The sequence below is a fragment of the Scyliorhinus torazame genome, chromosome 5, assembly GCF_047496885.1.
Source record: "Scyliorhinus torazame isolate Kashiwa2021f chromosome 5, sScyTor2.1, whole genome shotgun sequence".
In the NCBI taxonomy this organism is placed as follows: domain Eukaryota; kingdom Metazoa; phylum Chordata; class Chondrichthyes; order Carcharhiniformes; family Scyliorhinidae; genus Scyliorhinus; species Scyliorhinus torazame.
In genome coordinates, this window is record NC_092711.1 from 280137374 (window position 1) to 280161099 (window position 23726).

General features: G+C 45.3%; 1 protein-coding gene across 3 annotated transcripts in view; it reads left to right on the forward strand.

Moving 5' to 3' along the window:
• tenm1 (teneurin transmembrane protein 1) overlaps positions 1-23726 on the forward strand; it is a 1545585-nt gene that overhangs the window by 1211680 nt on the left and 310179 nt on the right. For 2 of the 3 annotated variants that reach the window (XM_072505612.1, XM_072505614.1), the window contains 2 exons: positions 9821-9922; positions 14000-14194. In XM_072505612.1, the coding sequence (XP_072361713.1) occupies positions 9821-9922; positions 14000-14194 (297 nt within the window). The remainder of the gene's footprint in view (positions 1-9820; positions 9923-13999; positions 14195-23726) is intronic. The other variant, XM_072505613.1, reaches the window with a different exon arrangement.

Sequence of the window (23726 nt, forward strand, 5' to 3'; positions counted from 1 at the left end):
TTAGCACAGATGCTTCACATCCAGGTTCCCAGGTTCGATTTCTGGCTTGGGTCACTGTCTGTGCGGAGTCTGCACGTCCTCCCCGTGTTTGCGTGGGTTTCCTCCGGGTGCTCCTGTTTCCTTCCACAGTCCAAAGATGTGGGATTAGGTGGATTGGCCACGCTAAATTGGGTTACGGGGTAAGGGTGGAGGCGTGTGCTTGAGTAGGAGTCTCACACACTAAGAAATTGGTCCTCAATTTCAGTTAATATACAGTCAATTTACATTCAAGTTTGGCTTCCTGATTCTTCTCTCCCCTTCAGCCCATGGTGAACTTTGTTGCACTGTAGATGTTAGCCCCTCATTGAAACTAAAGAAACATTTCAAACCAGATTCACTAAATTCTGCTGGAATTCAATCAGTGTTAGAAGAGTGTATGTTTTTGGAAAGTAACAAAATTGTCTCTTGAAATTGCCCTGCTCACACAGAAGGAAAGAATTTGCATGTTTATAGCACCTCATCACATCTATTGGGAAGATCCCATTTTGCATGCAAAAATTACTTTGAAGTGCAGTTTCTATTATTATGGAAAACACAGCAGCTATTTTGTGCCAGCAACAAACATAATTGAGATAAAAGAACAGTTAATTAATTTTTTGTGGTGTCAGTTGAGAGAGGAATGATAGCCAGAACACAATGAAATTACCTAATATTGTTCAAATAGCACCAGAGATCTTTAATATGCACCCAAAACAGAGGAACAGGTGGACAGGACCCTGATTTAAATTCAAGTCTAAATCATGACACCCCTAATTGGCGTAATATTTATTTATTACCATACGCATAGGTCAATAAAGCTGATGTGGTTCTTGTGGTGGTGGGGGTAGAGTGAATTGGGTGGAGAGGGGTGGGGTGGGAAGAGAAAGTGTGAAACAAAAACGTTCTGTTCCAGAGCCAAGAATGCTATTGATTGACACAATCCAGCCACAGCGTTGTGTCAATGATGTAGAGTACCTGCACTAGACACTTGCCCATTCACCACATATATCAGGAAATTAAGAAGATACGGCCCAGATTTTCTGTCCATGCATTGGAAGATCACGGGCAACATGTCCAAAACTTCTTGACATGTGCAGTCGGTGGAAAGTAACATACATTCATAATATCAACTATTTTGAGTTTTCATCCAAATTTAATCAGCTAAATAGATTTAATGATCTATTCGAATGGGAACAGAGTACTGTAGCGAGTGTGTTTAGCATTCATTAAGCGCTATTGAATGCCCATTCGGATCAATATGGGGCCTCAGCGAGGAATGCCCCGATGAGGCCGCACTTAATCCCGTTTTCTGCACTGAGGAGCTCCACTTGCTGGAACTCCTTCCTGCAGTAGGAGATTAAATGATGTCCCGATCTCTCAACCTTCTGACGTGACCCCCAATCCCCAAATCACTAAAAAGGGGGTTGGCCCCCCTCCCCCGCACCCTCCTGCACCTGCGCAGGGCACCCATGGCCTGAACCGCAGCAGGCAAAAACTTCCAACTTGGCGCTGGCACCCTGGCAGCACCCCTGCCAACTGGCAGTGCCACCTGGGCACCTTATCAGTGGCAGGCTGGCAGTGCCAAGTTGGTACCAACACTGCCAGGGTGCCATCCTGCCCAAGGAAAAGCACCTGGGGGCCTCTCATGGGCTGGATTCACATCACAAAGTTTTGCGAGATCGTTTTGTGAGCCGGGTAGATCTCGGAAGAGCTGCCTTTCGGGCACAACGCTGCTGGTAGATCGCGCCCAGTATCTACATTAAAATAACAGATGAAGGATGCACATTCTGATTTGCATTGCATGCTTTTTGCTAAGATAACTATGGTCTGTTCATTTTTACTGCAATCATACTTTTAACTAATGGTTTTAATTATTTTCTCACAAGAACCTTCAATTGTCCTTGCTTAATATGCTGCCTGATTGCTCCATTTTAACAAAAATAAAAAAAGCTTAAACAATCTTAAGTAATGCCCTTTATTGGTTCTAAAAACTTGACATAACCTCAATTATTCTGAAAGAATAGTTCACAATTCAGAATTGTCACTATGCAATCAAAATAGACCGACGATTATTTAAAATAAAAATTCCGATCAATAATAGTATTCATACTGATTTAATGTTCCACAGGGTTAAGTGCAAAGTCTCAGTTTGTGCTGTGTTCATTGATTAGTTGAAGCAGACTATTCAGAACACGATGTTTGATTTTATGAATCTTATAAGACTCAAAATTGATTAAATCTACCATTCAGAATATATAATCTGTCTGTAATAGCACAATCTAATGGTTTTGGTAATACATTGTCATCAGCTATGACATTGCCACCTCAGACAAAGTGTCTAATTGTTGGTAATAATGTGCGCAATTTTGCCGTAATCAGGGGTTACAAGTGCACACAGCGCGCATATAAGAATGGACACACAAACTTTTCAAATATTCTAAATTGCACAAGATTATGGTGGCAGGAAACATGTGATCCGTTTTGTGTGGAATTGTGAAGATCCAAGCTCCGAGGAAATACAAATCAACTGTTGCTACTTCCGACTACCTGTAAATCCTGAAGTTGCGCACTGATTAATTGCTGGATGAACAAAATCGATATTTTCTCAGCTGGTGTTATTTGTTTATTCACCACCATTAACAATAATATATAATGGTGTTACCATGTCATTGGCATTGATGCACTTAGGTTAACTGCATCAATTAAGTAAGGCCCAGCTCTTTTCTAAGTCATTTAATCGAGTTATTTAAAATTTCTTGACAGAAAAAATGACAGAAAACTTACCAGATGGTAAGTTCCTCCAAATCTATCTATCCTCTATCCCTGAATCCCTACTCTCTTCTGTAATTTGGACACTAAGCACTGGAATTCCTCACTAAATTTCTCCATGCCCTCTCATCCTTTAAGGCCGACCTCAAAACCTATCCCTACAAGCAAGCTATTAGTCAACCTTTCAACATATTCTTCTTGGTTATGTGTAGATTTATGTCTAATTATAATTCTGCAAAACAGCTTTGGACATTTTCTACGGTCAAGGTGCCTGCTCAATGAAAGATATTGTTACACATACTTGCACAGTTTGGGTTGTTACTACTTCACAAAAAGGGTAATATTTATCATATTTGCTTAGATTCTACAGTGTACAACAGTTTTGGGAGTAAATGAAGTTTTGGGTGCACACTGTCCAATTTGGTCTATTCTTGCAATCTGATTGGCCTGTACAAATCTCATAATTATGGTGATGTGTATCAATGTAAGTGCATGTAGGCTAGCTAGACGCTAGAGGGAGCACCAGAAACATCACACACACACTCAACCAATAGGTCAAGTAGATAGGACACGACCAATAGACATTCACGATACACGAGGAGGTGACACGACCACAGGGGGGCATTACACCAACCCATATATAAAGGACACCACACACATGATCTGCCTCTTTCCAGTGGAGACAGTCAGTGAGTACAGAGACAGGGTTGATTCAATGTTACACCCACCACGTGGATTGCAGCAACTGGTTAGTCAGTCTGGGTAGCTATAGTAGGATTAGCAGTAGTGTCGAACCCGAGTAATAGAAGTGTAAATTGTTTAATAAATGTGTTGAAGTTATCTCCACGTCTGAACCTTCCTTTGTCAAGTGCACCACAAGGAAGCCGCTTATGTTACACCTACAACCTAACAAATCAATAATCATTAAATTATTGTCAGCCACGTATTTAACAAATACAAGATTCAGTACACGGTGGCTGCCATCTTGCCCAATGACTTTCAGCCATCAATATCTATGAGATACTATTTCACATGTCAGCTTACGCACTCTTGGCCTCAGCTCCAGGTAATCCAAATCTCAAGCCCCAGATTTTTCCTTCCAGAGCTCCATTTACTCAAATATAGCTAAGACAAACTTTGTACTGGAATCAGTATCTACTCAGGCTTCATACTGTGAGTAATAAAACATGTGCAGCTGGTTTGCTTTCTCTTTTTGAATTTCTCTTGACCTACTATCATCTTGCATCTTCCCTGGCCTTGCCCATCACTCCCTTTTTGTGTGACCTATTCATTGATGGATCTTAATTTGTGCTTGCTCCCTCGCCTGAACTGTGTCCTCCATTTGAATCCAGGCTCTGCATCCCGTATGATTTACAAAAACGCATTCTCAGCTCGTGAGCAATGGGAAAAACATATACTAATATAACAATACATTTAACAACAGTGGGCGACGTGACTCGGGAAGAAAGTACTACAAGAAATTCTAAATCATAAGTTTCTTTTTAAAAAGAAAACAAAAACTATCCATTGATCTTCCTTCAGCACTAGTTAAGCACAATAGGTGCCATAATCATTGAGAACTGGGTGACGTCAATGAGCAGGCTGAGTGAAGTGAATTTGACAGATTGGGGTTGCTAAAGGGGTGTGACTTGCTCACCAAGTCACAGGTCAGTATGCCTTTGAGACTTGTAATTTCTTTGAATGTCATTATAGAGAAACACCTTGGGCTGGATTCTCCGCAGCCCCGCGCCAAAATCACGTTTGGTGCGGGGGGGGCGGGGGGGGGGGGGGGGGGGCGGAGAATCCAATTTCACGCCGGAATCAGGCCCGGCGCCGATTCGACGATTCTCTGGGACTCGAGAATCGGTGTGTTTGCAGAGTACTCTGCGCAGCTGGCTGGCCATTGATCCTCCGCCCAGCGATCCTCCGCTCCCGACCGGAAGGGTTCCTGACGCCGTGGTTCTAACCACCTATCACCGTTCGGGAAGGTCGCGTGGCGGCTAGGGACTCAGTCCGCGGCTGCCCATGTGGGGGCTGGGGGGAGGGCCTTATAGGCAGCCAGGGGACAGATCGGGGCAGTCGGATCTTCGGGCGCGCGGCTGATTGGGGACGTTCTTCATCTGCCTCCGTGGTCCGAGTCTGCCATGGCGCTCGGCGCGGCCGCTGGAGCCCACTGCCGTGCGCTTGCGCAGTCTCAAAACCGGAAGTCCGCGGGGGCCCATGTCCACAGCAAAAGCTGCGTGAACTACTCTGGGTCCCTGCTAGCCCCTTGCAGGTCAGTGAATTGGTTCATCTTTTTCCAAGGAATCTTGAGAGTGAAACGCCAGTGTTTTTACAACCATATGATTTATGTTGCCGTGAGAGTAAATGCACATAGAATCTTACAGCACAGAGAGGGGCCATTTGGCTAACCTTGTCAAATGGCTTTGAAATAGCTACCAATTAATTCCATTTCCTTGACCTTTCTTTGTAGGCCTGCAATGGTACATTCTTTTCAAGCACAGTTCCGATTTTTAATTTTGAATGTTTCTGCTTCCATCACCATTCCAGGCAGTGCATTTCAGATCATGATAAGTTAGTAGTTGCAAATATTGAAACAGTCATAGTGATTCCTATACAAATATTAACATATTGTAAAATCATAGAATTTACAGTGCAGAAGGAGGCCATTCGGCCCATCGAGTCTGCACGGCCCTTGGAAAGAGCACCCCAATTAAGCCCACACCTCCACCCCATCCCTGTAACCCAGTAACCCCACCTAACCTTTTTTTTGGACACTAAGGGCAATATATCACGGCCAATTCACATAACCTGCACATCTTTGGACTGTGGGAGGAAACCGGAGCACCCGGAGGAAACCCACACAGACACGGGGAGAACATGCAGACTCTGCACAGACAGTGACCCAAGCTGGAATCGAACCTGGGACCCTGGAGCTGTGAAGCAACTGTGCTAACTACTGTGCTACCGTGCTGCCCGGATATATTTGGAATAATTCCCTGGAAGCACGATAATAAAAATATCCTTGGAAATATATCAAAATTGGCAAAGGTTTTAAAGTACAAAATTTGGAAACAACTGATAAATGATAAAGTATCATTTGAAAAGAAGCAGCTATATTAGTAAGCTCTATAAAATTCCTTAGACTAAATGGCACAGCCTGCACATTGACATTCATGCTTCCAATTTGGATTTATGAAGGTGCAAAACATCCAGTCTGTCAGTGAGCTTCTTCCACCCACTTAGATCTCGTATGTCTTTTTCTGGGCCAGCATTGCAGTTAGAGGTGTCAGCAGATCCTGCCTGGCTGTTCTCCTGTCTAAAGGTTCTAACTAGCTTTGTGCTGGGCGAAGAAAGCAAGGAATGAGGAATGAGACATTTGTGAAATTCTTTTTAATAAAGAGCTGCATTGCAGCAGATGAATGGGCAAAATGGCACAGGCAAGCAATGGGTGGCATGCCTAATATCCTTCCACTACCATGCCTTTTTGCAAGTGATGGGAAAGATGGCAGTTGAGCCACCCACCGGAGCCTAATTGAGCCACCTAAATAACCAATTACTTTCCTGCCTCTGTGGGCATTATTTCCAGGTTGGTGGGGCTGGGGAAGGGGTGTGGGGGGATGACATCTTTAGCTACAAAACTATTTTACTGCCTGTACTGATTGAAGACCTGACAGAATCCTGAATGTAAATAACGTTTCATTAGACCAAACATAAATGCTGGTTCAACACAGGCAGTAGCTGAAAATCAAGTTAACCAAAGATGGGTCAGTTAAAAAGCAGGGGACAAACATTTCAAAAGTAGGTGAAGATCATTAAAAAGTGATCTCACAGCATCAGGAACCTTTGCCAAGAATGAAGGAGGAGGGTGGTGGGATTAAAAAGTAGCAAGCCAGGCTGAAAAGAAAGGACAGTGCAGCCCAGCACCCAACTTCCTTTCTCATAGTTGGTGTGGTTGCTGGCATTGCTTAGGCACTTGCTCATAGGTCAACACAGCAGTATGAAGGTACAGTCAGGTTTCCCAGGCCACTACTAACCTTACTGTACCTGCACACATGCAAATTCTTCGCTAAATGATGACCACTGATATCCTTGCAACTAATGACAGTGTTCTGCATCTTGCTCAAAAGTTTCCTTCTGCCCTAACCTAAACCTCCATCTTTCCCTGGTTCCTCCCCTACTCCACACTTACCATCACTGAGCTTGTCTTGTTCATGAGACCCACGTCCTGCTCTCTGGACCCTTTCGCCACTAAACTGCTAACTACCAAACTCCTTCCGAACTCAAATGTTAGCTGATATCGTGGCACTGTCGCCTTCGCTACTGAATACCTTCCCCGCCCTGCAAAATAAACAAGCCCTTTATTGTTGCAAACTGCTGTCCCATCTTCAAGCTCCCTTTCATGCAACTCCAGGGTCCCATGTTGAATTCCCGGCTTGGGTCACTGTCTGTGTGGAGTCTGCACGTTCTCCCTGTGTCTGTATGGGTTTCCTCTGGGTGCTCCAGTTTCCTCCCACAAATCCCGAAAGACATGCTATTAGGTAATTTGGACATTCTGATTTCTCCCTCTGTGTCCCCGAACAGGTGACGGAATGTGGCGACTAGGGGCTTTTCACAGTAACTTCATTGCAGTGTTAATGTAAGCCTACTTGTGACAATAAAGATTATTATTATGTCCAAGGTCCTTGAAAGTATTATTACCTCCCAAACCCATGTCCATGTATCGCAGAACTCCAAGTTTCAATCCCTCGCCTAATACCAAAGCAGCGCTTATCAAAGTCATAAATTATGGTCTGTGACAAAGGTAAACTATCCCTAATTTTACATCTTGACCTGTCTGCAGATTTTGATATGGTTGGACAAACACCATCTTCCTCCAGCGCCTTAATTTCCGTCCAGCTGGATGGGACTGCTCTCACCTGGTTCCATTCTTATCTATAGAGCCACAACCAGAGTATCACCTACAATTAGTTCTCTTCCTGGTGCTTGCAGAGTCCCCAGGAGTTTATCATTGTCCCTTCTTATTTCTTTTCGAGATTCTGTCCGCAGTGACATCATCTGTAAATAAAACAAGCCAGTCTTTGCAGTTGATGGTATCGATGGTAAACCATCATCGTTTACCATCATTACACCTCTGAGACGGACCACAAATTGAGCATATTACGTGCACGCAAATTAGTGCAAAAATCCGATAAGTACGGTCTGTCACTCAGGGCTCCACCATAGGCTGTGCTGTGGTCATTCAAAAGCTGGCAATCACCGATCAGTCAGTGAGATTTCAACTCTTTCCCCTCCCCCCTCCAACCCCCCTCACCTTTCACATCAACCCCCAGAGCCACTCATCACTGCTAGAAAGACGTTCAAAACGTCTCACCTTGTTCAATCAATGCAACTTGGTTTTGAATGCCAATGATTTGAAAAATTGGATGAACAGAACTGCCCTAAAAAATAGTTTTTATTCATCAAGTGCTGTTAAATAATTGATTACTTAATAGATTTTTCAACAAATTTTTAAAAATTATCAGTATATCTTATCTTCTACCTACACCCCATATGGATATCTCAAACTTTAATTTTCTCTATGCATTTTTTTCAACGCAACTTTATTTTTCTACTTTTTGTTCCCTGTTTGGATGTCTGTGAAAATCCTTTGATGTGATTTGCTGCTTGGCAGCTTGACGAAATCACTCCAGTTTACTCTGGGAAATCCTCAGTCAAGGGCTCTGCATTTAACTGATTATCACTGCTAAAAATAAAGATGAAACGACTACCAGAGAGATCGCTAAATTTCTAAATGAGACTTTGAGTTCAGTGGCAAGTTCCCTTGCTTTGCCACTAACTACAAAATCTAGGCCAGCACTAGTTTCCACATGTATACTGATGACACCCAGCCATACCTCGTTCATAGCTTTCTCAACCCCTCCACTGACTCTTACTTGTCACAATGATTGTCCATCGTCTACTGAACGGAGATTTCCTCCATTAAATATTGGGGAAACCTTAAGCCACTGTTTTCAAACACCGCCGCAAACTCCATTTTCTGTCCACTGACTCAATACCCGCTCACTGGCAATTGTCTGAACTCAAACGAGACTGATTACAACCTTTGTGTCATGTTTGATCTCGAGATGAGCTTCCAATCACATAATAATGGCATTAATAAAACCACTTATTTGCATCTCTGTAATATCACCCAACATTACCCCGCTCAACTCATCATTACTTTGTTAGATTTGGCTATTTCCGTGCACTCCTGGCTGGCCTCCCACAATCTACCTCCATAAACCTCGGCAGCCGAGCTTTGGGTGACCTCTCATCCTATCGGTTCTGATTCCAGCCTCTTAAGCATTCTCGATTTAAATTGTTCCACCATTTACCATTGTGCCTTCAACTTCCTGGGCCCTAAAATCTGGAATAACCTCCCTAAACCTCTCCACTGACTATTTATCTTTCCTCGTTATAAAACGGTCCTTAAAACCTACCTCTTTGACCAGGTTGTTGATTATCCATCCTAATACGTAGGGCACTGTCAATATTCTCTTTTTGTAACACTCTGTGAAATACCTTGGGATACTTTACTATGTTAAAATTGTGATGCGATATGGGTGGATAGTCAGGTCACCAGGTCTGGGCGGGGCCTAGTCAGGAGGTAGTTGGGTCGGGTGTTTGGGATTGGCAGGTTAGGGTGGGTAGTTGGGGGATCAGGGTTGCCAGTTTGGGTCAGGAGGTTGATCAGGTCGTGGAGAGGATAGTAAAGTCGGGTCAAGAGTAGTTGATTGGGGAGGATTATCATGTTGGTTCAGGAGGTAGTTGGTTGTTTGGAGGAGGTGTTAGGTGGGGTTACGTTGATAGGGTGAGGGAGTGGATCTAGGTTTGGTGCTCTTTCAGAGGGTCGGTGCAGACTTGATGGGCCAGATGGCCTCCTTCTGCACTGTAGGGGTTCTATGGTTCTTAACATAGCATATAATTAAAAATTGGATTCATTCACAAAGTTATTTACGAAATATTTACTCAATGTTGTCATTACTTGTAGAATCGATGGATGAATGTTCTACCAATTGCAATGGGAATGGGGAATGTATCTCTGGCCACTGTCACTGTTTTCCCGGATTTCTTGGGCCGGACTGTGCACGAGGTAAAGCCAAATATGGCAAGTTGTTAAGCAAAACATGAATGTGTTGTACTGTGCAGTCATTATTTATCAACCCACACAGCAACTCTACCAACTTGAAGAGAGATTGGGGAATAATCTGTCAGGGAAACTAGAGCTGGCAATATATGCAACTGTGCCAGCATCGCACCAACACTTAAAAGAGGAAAACTAAATGCACATTCCTGAAGGTACAGTTCCTGAATTTGTCACACGAGTAAAGAATGTGCAATGCTGATCCAATTGCACCATGATGAAACAGAAACTTGAGTCAAAATTATCAATAGTAGATATATTTACAATGAGAGACATTTAGGGCTTAGTTTCCACGAGTTGTTGATGCTTTAGTGGTCTAATCGTACCCAAAAACAAGACTACTACTTACTATGTCAAATCAATCATTTATTTTGGATGGAGGTTATTAGTATTTTGATGGTTTTAGCTATTGCTGCAAAAATACTAATTAAGCTTCCTAGGCAGACAGATTAATCGATCCAGTTGAAGCATGCATGTTATGTTTTCAAAATGCACAAATGTCCGTGTGCCTGTTGTATTTACACCTGGCTCAGAGTTCCTTGTAACAGAGCCAACTTTGTGCAACAGAAGGGCAGCATGGTGGCACAGTGGGTTAGCCCTGCTGCCTCACGTAGCCAAGGTCCCAGTTTCGATCCCGGCTCTGGGTACTGTCCGTGTGGAGTTTGCACATTCTCCCCATGTTTGAGTGGGTTTCGCCCCCACAACCTAAAGATGTGCAGGCTAGGTGGATTGGCCACACTAAATTGCCCCTTAATTGGAAAAAATGAATTGGGTACTCTTTTTTCAAAAAAGACTTTGTGCAACAGGGTGACAGAGGCATGACTTGTGTTCCTATTGAGGCTGATAATCAATCTTTCAGATCAGGAGACGATAAACACAAAGATCAGGCAATACAGGTGCAGGGCTTTCAGGAAAAATTCCTTTGTAAGAAAGGGCTACAGGACCAAGCTCTGAGAATGAAAGAAGGAATGTTTTACGCAGCTTTAAATTCACCAGGGAAGCAGTAATTGAACTTTATCATAAGGTAGCAGGAGACATGAGGATTTTGCTGTGCGCAGAATTGCTTTTCCTGTCACTGTGAAGGTTACAAGTTACAATTTTCTTCACCACTGGTTTGTTCTATTCTCTTGGTGCTGTTTACTGAGCATATCCTGAGGTGGTTGCTAGGCTGCTAGACTGTGGTAGTTGTCACTCTGCAATGTTTGGTTCCATGATCTTCATACACAGAAATTGTAGCAGGGATGTTCTGAAAATACCATTGAATCCTTTAATGTACACTGCAATGTATTGAATTCCTCCATTTAACATCCGAAATGAACACCCATAAAATCGTACCCTTCTTCCCCTTATCTTCCCCTCACAGCCAGGACCTACAAGTCCTGACATTGTGTTCCCAATTTTTGAAAGTTGGGGAGCTTTCTTTCCTGCAGTCGGGTTTAGGCTGCAGTCGAGGATGCCGCCAGGTGGGTTGTTTGATGGCTTACCTCAGTTCACTGAAACATCACCCTATCCTGCACATGTTTGTTAGACCTTACCCCTCACCCTCCAATCCTCCCCATGTCTCCTTACATCTGTTATGCTCCCTCCATGTTTCCTTACATCCCCAATGCCTCTTCCTTGCCACTTTCATGTCCTAAGCCCCTTCAATACCTCTTACATTCCTCCCAAGTCCCTTCCATATCCCCCATGTCACTTTCATGCCCCTCACCATTCTGAATTCTCCCTCAGTGTACCCGAACAATCGCCGGAGTGTGGCATCTAAGGGATTTTCACAATAACTTCATTGCAGTATTAATGTAAGCCTACTTGTGACACTAATAAATATTATTATTATGCATTTTCCATACCTACTCTCCAATATCCACCATGTACAAAACCAATAAGGCATTAACAATTCTGAAAAGTCTTTAAAATGCTTTGGAAACAGACAATAAGCAGAGGCTTTGAAGAGCTCCTTTGAAAAAAGACCTACCTAGAATTGAGTCAGGAATGGGTAAAATAAGGCCTGTCAAAATAAACAAGCCGGCATTGAGAACCTATATCAAATAAATAATAATTATTACAACTTCAAACATATCTAGCATGCTCCTTTAACAGATCCCTACTGAGCAAAATCCATTAACCATTTTCTGGAGCTCAGTTAAGCTCTGATGAGATCATCTGGAAAAACAGATGTCTAACCATTTGTTCAAACTGCTTCTGTCGATATAGTTGCAAGATGGTCTCATTATCAATGCTGAGCTTGAAGACTGATTAATGGATTCATCTTACAGGCAACTTTGGCACAGCTTGAAGGGGAGTGCTAGCTTTGTTTGATTCACACTTTTTGAGGTTGGAATAATTGTTTTCTTTCTTTGTGGTTTTTCAATGCCTGTTTGTTAATTTGGACACGACTAAGATATTAAGAGGATTAAATCTTTATTTATTGAAACAATAGATCTTTATGATTGATTGACACTTTTAAGAGCAATATTTTTTTGCAGATGAGATTTGTAAAGCCTGTTTGGTTATTTTGTCAGTTTAACGAGCATTTAAACGACTTGTTATGTGTCTTGTTGATTCTGTACTTGATAAATATTGTGTGTGTATGAAGGATGCATGAAGGTAATGGAAGGGGTATGGATGAATCATGGGGGTTAGAAGGGCATGTAAGGGACATATGGGAAATGAGGAGGAATTGGCAAGTGTGCTTAAATTAACTTATCGGAAGGTCCCCAGCTCCTTAACAGCACCCCGCCCAGGTTCAGAAACTGACTCACCTGCTGAGGTTCCCACAAGCTTCTACTCCGATCATGACAAAAATAACATGACAGATGACATTCATAATTCCCCCTAAGCTTTTATGATGGTGATCCTGATGTCACAGGACATACTTGTGGGCTCACAGCCTAGTATGTTTCCCAAGTAGGGGAAGATGGTTATAGAGGGGTAGGTTTGAATTTCTGTCCCGATAGGCCTTATTTTACCCATTCCTGACTCAATTCCAGGGAGGGGAAATTCCGGCCCTTTGTTTCTTTGCATATATATATTTTCTTTTCAACAAGGATGGATTTTGACCCAAACACAATATGGAATATAGGCCAATTTCACTGATTCAGTGCTTCACCTGAACTTGCTCAACGAGATAATTTTGAATTTAGATTCTGATTGATTGTTTATCCTTAGGGGGCACCAAACTACATTACCCTGGAGAATTTTCATAATTGTATGCTGTTGTCCTTGTTTCACAGAGGTGAGCAAACTGTTGGCATGGAACCAAGTTTGATTTCCAAATAATTTAGTTTAGATACATCAAAGTGAACATGCTCAATTTAAGTGAGCGTATTCAATACATGCTTCCCTTGTAGTTTGGATTATGAGCTAATTGGTAGTGTCAGAGTGATCCCAGTGATCTACCTTGTCTTTCTCGGGATAGGCAATATATTGAGTTTTCCTCACTCATTATTCAGCATCAAATATTTTGTACTCTACTCTCCTCAGGCTAGGTTCATTAAGGCTGTGAGTAGCTAAGCCATATAGAGCACGCTGGTCCTAGGTTTGACCCCAGGTCTTTGTTCAGTTACTTTACTATTGGCCCCAAGAAGTCAGAGCCCGTTTATGATGAATAACAGTTACTTGGTGAGGCTATTGACAGGTGGCCAGTTCTACTGGGACTACAAACTGGCACAGAGTTGTTTTTAGCAAATTAAGGGAGAAAATTCATTTTTAAAACATGTGAGAAAAAAATATTGCTTTTCTTGACCTTCTTCAACATAGCCAGAAGCGAGAAGACCGATGATAATACTCTGGTGTGCCACTATGCACCCTTATATCATACTTATTGGATCATTAGAGTGATACTGTGCATTAATGATCAAATGCTAAAGGAATATTAGCATGCACTTGAGCAAAATGAAAGATTCAACGTTATTTATAATACTGTTAACATTCAGAGAACTGCCTGCATTGTGCTGAAAATGTGAAACATGCAAGAATAGCTTGGACTGCCTCTATTAGTGCTAACATATTATTTTTACCCACTTTCAGACTCCTGTCCTGTCCTCTGTAGTGCAAATGGTCAATATGAGAAAGGTCACTGCTTGTGCCACAGTGAGTGGAAGGGGCCAGAATGTGATGTACCAGGGGATCAGTGTATTGATCCAACCTGCCAAGGCCATGGCACATGTGTCGGAGGCCTTTGCATCTGTGTTCCTGGCTATCGAGGTGAAAGCTGTGAAGAAGGTTGGTCCTCTGCTGATGTTTTGCATCTTTTTAAATTTTTTGCGCAAACCACAATAATAAGAAACACAATGATGGTGCATTGCCTATGTGCATTAGTAAAAGGTCTTACAACACCAGATTAAAGTCCAACAGGTTTGTTTGGCATTACTAGCTTTCGGTGCTTAGCTCCTTCATCAGGTGAGTGAAGCGGTAGATTACACAAACACATATATAGACAAGGCCAATGATGCAAGATGATACTTTGAATGCGAGTCTTTGCAGGTAATTAAGTCTTTACAGGTCCAGATGGTGTGACATTGGAGAGAGGGATGATCACAGGTTAAAGAGATGTGAATTGTCTCAAGCCAGGACAGTTGGTAGGATTTCACAAGCCCAGGCCAGATTGTGGAGGGGGTGAATGTAGTGAGACATGAATCCATGGTCTCGGTTGAGTTCGTACTCATGCACACCATATGTGCATTAGAAATAATACCCATGCAAAGATGTTACTCAGGGTTATGTTTTATATGCCCATGCTGGGTATGCTTTTCAGCAGGAGGGGCACATAAAATGGAGCAGGTGCCCACTCCAGCACCTTCCCACCCACCTCTGAACCCACTCCCCCATAATACAGGGCAGCCTGCCACCACATTTCAATATTCCTGAGAAAAGGCAGGTGTTAAATCTTTGATATTATGTCTTTTTTCAGCAATAGTTAAGCTCTGTATTTCCAAACAACTATTTGCATATTTAAATAGACAATTCAGGGTCAATTAGGCTTGTCACCAAGCAATAGACCCCAGCATGGCCCATGCCATAACACAGTTGTCATGGGTAGTTGGGCAGGTGTGGGCAGCCCAATCTTTTTTTGAAAATTCTTTGAAGGGCGAGAAGGAAGTGGGTTGTTATATCTTTGGGGCAGCCCTTTGCAGATTGGGGAGGGGGGGGGGACCCTTGGACTCTGAGTGTCAAATCCCCCCCCCTTTCCTCCTACCTTCCAGCTGACTTACACCCACTTCCCCCACACCTCCCATCCCCTTCCTCCACACCTCCCATCCCCTTCCTCCCTGCTCAAGATCTGGTACTTGTATGTTTCCAGGGATACATGGCCTCCTCCTTCTTCCTTGTTGCAGTCCCAGCAACGGCCATTGATGTGCTCTTGGTAATGCTGGGACTTTTAGAGCTGCCACATAATTGGATTGGTCAGTTGCTCCTGAGGGTGGATCTTCCTCCCCAGTAGGGGGCAGAAGTCCCACATTCTCCCTGTTTTGCCCACCAACAGTGCTGTATGACTGCAGGTCAGGTTGGGTGGGGTGGGGGTCAGGTCCATGCTGACTTTGATTCTGAGGGAGGGATTGGCTGTCCACCTGCCCATTCCTCCCCACTCCTAACCTAAATATTTAGCCTTTAATGTTAATAATTAGGTATTTTGGCACTGATAGAATATTAAAGCACTTCTGACTATACCCTTAAATTCATTGGACAACAACGCTGATTAATCTGACTCAGGATTTATTTTATTTCACTTCACTATGGGAAGGGAAAATGTGCCAGAGTTTCCACTTCTGGGACTGAATTTTACAAGTCACCCCACGGGCAGGAAAGCAGATGGGTGAATCCATAGATTTGGGTGCTGTGCCATCGGTGCCCACCGCTGGCCCACCCACCCCACCATGATTTTATGAGCAGCGAGGAAGCATCCAGTGGATCACCCACCTATGGCCCAATTGAGTGGTCAATTAATGTCGCTAAGTGGGGGCCCCGAGAGATATCGGATTTCTGATGAAGGGTCACCTGAAGATGCTATCTGACTTGTTAAGTACTTCCAGTTCTTCCTGTTTTTAGATCGGATTTATGGCTGAGCACTATTTATTTCTTGCCTCCTATTTTCTGGGCTTGTTTATTTGCTGCCCCATTCCTTGGTGGCCTGCTCATTATTAATGCCTCTCTGTAACCATTGGCTATTTACATACTAAAGCACCCTGGGATGACCGACTGGATTGGGCTCCTTGTTGCAGCATATGATTTGCTTGGGTCCGTTCAGAAACCAGTGCTTTAATTAAAAAATAATAATCTTGATTGTCACAAGTAGGCTTACACTGCAATGAAGTTACTGTGAAAAGCTCCGAGTCGCCGCAAACATGCACCTGTTCGGGTACACAGAGGGATAATTTGGAATGTCCAAATTACCTAACAGCACGTCTTTCGGGACTAGTGGGAGGAAACCAGAGCACCCGGAGGAAACCCACGCAGACATGGGGAGAACGTACAGACTCCGCACAGTGACCAGCGGCGAATCGAACCTACGGCCCTGGTGCTGTGAAGCCACAGTGCTAACCACTGTGATATGTAGTGTAAAATTATAATACTCTTGGAAACAATTGCCACTTCACTCAGTCAATGTGGGCAGTCACACTACACAAGGTTCTTGTCCTACTCGTGTCCAATTTCCCTTTGATTAATGTACCTGCTTTTTTCCCTCAAAAAGCACAAACCCAGGATCACCAGCAAGAATCTGTATTCCCTTATTCCATGGAACAGCACATTGGTGCATCGCGATCTTCATTTTGGGCCATTAGTAACAATGTGCGCTTTGTTCTATTTATTGTTCGGTGACAAGTGAAGTACATAAATAAATGTCATATCACACACTATGATTTATTTCCCACTACCATTTGAGTGCATGAAAACATTTAGTTAGGAATCAAAAATGCTATTATCTAAAACCTAGCAATATGTACATGCTGAAGCACAGAAACACAAATCCTTCTGAACGATCTATGAGATGCCATTGATAATGTAAGCTAGAGAAAATGTCACACCAAGGTCACTTCTTCACTTTCCAGACTGAAGGATTTCAGTGGAGTCTCTAATCTCACAGAACAATCTGTAATTGATAATCCTTTCACTTTATTACCTCCACCTTGCATTCTATTTCATTGCACTGTGAATAAAGGAAGTTTAAGTGTAATTCATGTTCTTCTCTTAAATGGGAGATGTTGTTGCCACTGAGCAGGGTACTAAATACTAGAAGCGAAACCTCGCGTATTAATACTCCAGCGACCAGAAGCAAGGTCGTTGATTTCTGGGTTTTAAGGAAAAATGAGTGGAATTAAACTCCCACAAGTTCCCACGTGAGCTGTTGCGAGCATTTCTGATAGTTGATAAGGTCATGATGCCATTCCTGCTCGTATCTCAAAGGAGCACATCACTGATCCTTTAATTAATGTTTTCAATGAGCCTTGTTATTTCCATGGCATTTCCTCCAGTTGATTTAAAGGGTCTGGCACTCAAGCGGCATTCTGTAAATAATAAGGTAGCAACCAGGGCAATCACAGAACCAGGAAAACAATGAGAATTATAGGAAGTTTTGTCAGCCTATTCATAGAACCGATCAAAGTTTCTTATTGTTTGAACTGAATAAAAATACTATAAATGGTCGAACAACCTGGCCCAGGTCTTATTTTGCTGGGGAACATGCCATCAGATCAGATGAGGGATACATTTCAATCCAAGCTGTCAGGCCTTTTTCCGAACTAAGAGCCTCAATTTCCATTGAAGCACAAATTGGAATTACTTTTGAACATCTGTAAATGTTGTTGATGAAAATTCAATTGGACAAATAGGTACTCAAACGTTCCATAACCACAAGCTTTCAATTTCAGGTTTGATGTAACTGTCATTCTGTTACTTTTCAAGTGACAGGCAAAAAGATTTGTGTTTCACAGTCTCCAAGATGAAAACAGAACATTTTGTGGTAAATGTTAGTGAATCAAGCATTAAGTGCTTTCGGTTGTATGAGCATTTCTGTCCTCCATTTCTCTCCCAATCCCAACAGTCTACTTGGCTGCTGTAAGTCGCTTTGGGGACCATTTTTACAATAGTTTTGCTGAAATATTAAGCTAGCCTTCTGCAATTTTGTTGCAATTTACCTGAGAATCTATACATTTTGCAACTAACATTTTGCAAAAGAGTTCAACTGCATTTTAACAAAGCAATGCCACGCGTAAACACACATTTCCCTCACTTCCCCTCTCAGCATTTCATCGTGACAATACCCTCCGTGACACCCTGATCGACTCCGTTATCACCCCAACACCTCATCCCCTCCTCATGACACCTTGCCATGCAGTCACAAGAGGTGAAAGAACCTACCCCTTTACCTCCTCCTTCCTCAGCATCCAAGGCTTCCAAGGCTCCAAACATTCCTTCCAGGTGAAGCAGTGATTCACTTGATATTCTTTCAGCTTAGTCTAAAGCATTTTCTGTTCACAATATGATCTTCTCTACACTGGGGAGACTCTACGCAGACTAGGTGATTACTTTGTGGAACACCTTCATTCAGTCCATAAGCATAACTCCGACCTTACTGTCGCTTGCCCTTTCAATTCACCATCCTGATCTCACGCCCACAATTCCATCCTCGGCCTGCTGTAATGTTCCATTGAAGTCCAACACAAACTGAAGGAACAGCAATCATCTTCGCTTAGGCGCTTTACAACCTTCTGGACTCAGTGAATTTCAACAATTCAGACCGTGAACTCTGTCCTCCATTTTGATACTTTCTTTCTTCCAAAGCCGCACCCCCCCCCCCCCCCCCCCCCCCCCACCCCCACACACACAGGCCCAGAGAGTGCTGACCCTTGTTCTGATATGAACATATTCTGCTATCTGACCTTTATGCCACGGTTAGCGCCTACCACGGTCTTTCACACTATCATTATCACTCCCTTTCTCTTGTGTCCATGATATCTTTGTCAAATCTCTCCTGAGTTCCCACCTATCACTGACCTTTTTTGCTCCACCTGCTCCTTCCCCTCAGTTCAGCACTTTTCCAGCTCTCTTCGGCTCTGAAGAAGTCATACAGAATTGATATGTTAACTCACTCTTTCTAATGAACACAGAGAACAGGACATAACCAACCAGCAGGCAGAACACTTGGGGGTGGTTTCCCACTATAAAAGGCACGAGGCTCTCACACTCTGCCTCTTTCCACTGGGCACATCTACTGAATGAGTCAGGGTGTATATAATCACATAACACCTCCGGCACGTGGCTAAGAGCTGGTCTGGTTCAGTCAAAGTAATCACACTTGGGTTAGCAGAGAGTCGAACTCACAGAGAACTGTGCTAACTGTGTGACAGGTTCAATAAATCAGATTGAATTAACTTCAAGGCCTCGAGTATCTTTCAGTTCAAGCTGCATCCAGTTGCAGCCCGTGTTATCTCAGTGCGCTTAACACGACAGCGACCACTCGGAGAATCCCCGGGGGGGGGGGGGCGGCATGAATCCCGCCCCGCCGCTCCAACGCCGGCTGTCATATTCTCCCCCATCGGTTTTTGGGCGGGGATCACGCCGCGCCGGTCGGGGGCTGTTGGCAGTGGCCCCCCCAGCAATTCTACAGGCCCTGATGGGCTGAGCGGCCGTCGGTTTCTGGCCAGTCCCGCCGGTGTGGATTGGACATAGCCCCACATGGCGGGACCTGGCGGGCGTCGGGAGGGCGCGGGGGCCCGCGATCGGGGCCCACCGATCTGCGGGCGGGCCTGTGCTGTGGGGGCACTCCTTCCTTACGCGAAGGCCTCTGTAGGGCTCCGCCATGGCTAGCGTGGAGAGGACACCCCCCTGCACATGCGCTAGAATACGCCGGCTGATCTGCGCATGCGAGGAATCACGCCGGTAGTTCTGCGCATGCGCTAATTCGTGCAGTCCCTTCGGCGCCGGCTGGCGCGGCGCCAACTCCTCTGGCGCCAGCCTAGCCCCCAGAAGTGCGGAGGATTCCGCAACTTCCAGTCGGCCTGACGCCGGAGTGGTTCGCGACGCTTTTTCCGCCGGTGTCGGGCCATTGCGGGGATTCGGGAGAATCCCGCCCTATATCTTTAAAGTTACCAAGGCAGTTAGCCACACTCAATGTGCTTTTTATTGGAACAACTTTTAATATGAAAACAGAGAAATACGTGGAAAACACTTATTTTTCATTCTGAGTCCAAAGCAGTCAAACTGAATCTGAAACCCCCTCTCACCTCACAGCCACACCCCAATGTGCTACCAGCCACATGATAAGAGACTAAACCTTTCTTAAAGGGACACTCACATAAAACCATCGTTCATACTTTTGTCACCTCCAGACCTGATTAACTTAACGTTTTCCTGGCCGGTCTTTCATACTCTGTCATGATATTCAAACACACACATCATGATGGACACACTAACAGGCAAATCAGAGTACACAACACCACAACCAATCACAGACAAGAACACCAACCACATAAAAAGCACGAGCACGACACCTGGAGGTCAGTAGGTCTGGGGAGAAGGAAGCATGAAAGAGCTGTTGAAACACCACAAGCAGGGAGCCCCCCACGTGCAGAGTGCAAAGACCAAGTTGTAAATAGCAAGTTTAAATAAACAAGTGTTGTACCATATGCAACTGTGTTGGCTCTTCTGTGTGTTAGAACACCCAACACCACATGGTACAGGAGTGGATCGATACCTGCCTACCAACCTGCCATTCTGGACATGGACCACACCGGCAAACCGCAGCCGATGCAAGTCACGGGGAACCTAGGCACCAACTGGAAGCTCTACAGGCAGCGATTTGACCTGTACATCCGTGCCACCGAAAAACAGAATGTCTCGGATGATTCGAAGATTGCAATGCTCCTCTTCTACGCAGGCCCCCACCCAAATGATGTCTTTAATTCACTGGTGTTCGAGGAAGGCGAAAACCAGGCCAAATATGACACGGTCATCCTCAAAATGGACCAGCACTTTCAAACTGAAGTAAACGAAACTTTCGAAAGATACATCTTTCAGCAACGCCTGCAAGGTAAGGAGGAGCTTTTTCAACCCTTTTTGACGCACCTCCGGATTCTAGCGCAGTCCTGCGGTTACGGCACCACCACAGAGTCCATGATCAGGGACCAGATTGTTTTTGGCGTTGCCTCCAGTGGCCTACGCCAGCAGCTTCTTAAAATAAAGAGCCTCACCTTAGCGTCTGCTGTGGAAGCCTGTGTCCTCCATGAAAATGCGACCTGCCGTTTTGCCCGATTTCAGGCGTCCGAGTTGGCACGGAGGGGGTCCCCAGCCGTCGAATCGGCAAGCCAGGCCGCCCACGACGTTGAACGCATCCAGGCCGTCGATTTCTTCCCGCCCCACGGCCCGGACGACAGCGGCCGCTTCCCGCGCTTTTCGCGGTCTCCCGCGCAGGTGCGCGCCAAGAATAACGGCCACAACGAGGGACGCACTGCGCAGGCGCGCCCACCGCAAGATCGCACTGCGCATGCGCAGTGGCGCAACGAACGCCGTGACGTCATGACGTGCAGCAAGTGTGGAGGTCTACACTTAAAAGGGCAATGTCCTGCAAAATACCAACAGTGCAACAGATGTGCCATGATAGGCCACTACGCAGCCCGCTGTCGTGCGGCTCAACCCATGGATCCGGCGCATCCTCGACAACCTCGCACACGAGTCAGGACCGTCCAGCCCACGCATCAAGACTTCCAGTTAAGTGATGCAGATGACCAGGATGACTTCAGAGTTGCCGTCATTGATGTCAACAAGGTCAATGCCATCAATCCAGACGATGAGTGGTGTGCCACCCTGACGGTCAACCGATCGCGCGTCGCCTTCCGTCTGGACACCGGCGCATCCGCCAACCTGATTGCTTACTCTGCAGTCCAGGCCATGAAGGTCAAACCACTCATCACACCATCCCGGCTTAAGATGGTTGACTATAACGGGAACGTTATCCCGTCCGTAGGATCTTGCCAGCTACAGGTGACTCACAAGAGGTACACGGCCACACTCCCCTTCGAAGTTGTGGGCTCATCAAAGGACTCGTTACTGGGCGCACAAGCGTGTAAGGTCCTTCACCTGGTACAGCGCATCATGTCTCTCTCTCCAGATGAGATATCCGACTTCCCGGATGCTGAGTTCCACGCGAATCTCCATTCCCTCCTCGCTCACAACCAGGAGGTTTTTGAAGGCATGGGGACATTGCCACACACGTACAAGATTCGACTCAGACCGGACGCCATCCCTGTCGTTCACGCACCTCGCAGGGTTCCTGCGCCTCTCAAAGACCGCCTCAAGGCACAACTGCAGATTCTTCAGGACCAAGGGGTCCTATCCAAGGTCACGGAGCCCACGCCATGGGTCAGCTCCATGGTCTGTGTAAAGAAGCCCTCTGGCGAGCTCCGTATATGTATAGATCCAAAAGATCTGAACAACAACATCATGCGGGAACACTATCCCATCCCAAAACGAGAAGACCTCACCAGCGAGATGGCGCGAGCCAACATATTCACTAAATTGGATGCGTCCAAAGGATTCTGGCAGATCCAACTGGACCCGGCCAGCCGAAGACTATGCACATTCAACACCCCTTTTGGCAGATTCTGCTACAACCGGATGCCATTCGGCATCATTTCGGCATCTGAAGTATTCCACCGCATTATGGAGCAGATGATGGAAGGCATCGAAGGGGTACGTGTATATGTGGACGATATCATCATTTGGTCCACCACTCCGCAGGAACACATGCATCGTCTTCGACGTGTCTTCACCCGCATACGGCAAAATGGCCTGCGTCTCAACCGTGCGAAGTGTGCTTTCGGCCAGACGGAGCTGAAATTCCTCGGGGACCACATCTCAAGGTCCGGGGTCCGTCCCGATGCAGACAAGGTTAGCGCCATCACAGCCATGCCACGACCGGCTGACAAGAAGGCTGTCTTAAGATTCCTGGGCATGGTCAACTTCCTTGGGAAGTTCATTCCCAACCTGGCTTCTCATACAACAAACATGCGCCATCTCGTAAAAAAATCGACGGAATTCAACTGGCACCAGTCGCATCAGCAGGAATGGGAGGAGCTCAAGCACAAACTGGTCACGGCACCAGTGCTGGCCTTCTTTGACGCGACTCGCCCTACAAAGATCTCAACAGACGCCAGCCAATCTGGTATTGGAGCGGTACTCCTGCAAAAAGACAGCACGTCATCATGGGCCCCGGTTGCGTATGCCTCACGAGCCATGACCCCTACCGAACAGCGCTACGCGCAAATCGAAAAAGAATGCCTGGGCTTGTTAACTGGACTGGACAAGTTCCACGACTATGTGTATGGCCTGCCACGATTCACGGTCGAAACTGACCACCGCCCCCTGGTCAACATCATTAACAAAGACCTGAACGACATGACTCCTCGCCTCCAGCGCATCTTACTCAAACTCAGGAGGTACGATTTTGAACTGATCTACACTCCGGGGAAGGAACTCATAGTGGCGGACACTCTTTCCCGAGCAGTGAGCACACCACCAGATGCGGAGGGGTTCGTGCGTCAAATTGAGGCACACGTGACTCTGACAGCAGCAAATATGCCAGCTGATGATCCTTGTCTGGCCCACATACGCGCAGAGACGGCGACTGACCCTCTGCTGCAGCGAGTGATGCGCCACATGACGGAAGGGTGGCTAAAAGGGCAGTGCCCCCAGTTTTACAATGTGCGAGATGATCTCACCAATATAGACGGGGTCCTTATGAAATCGCATAGGATCGTCA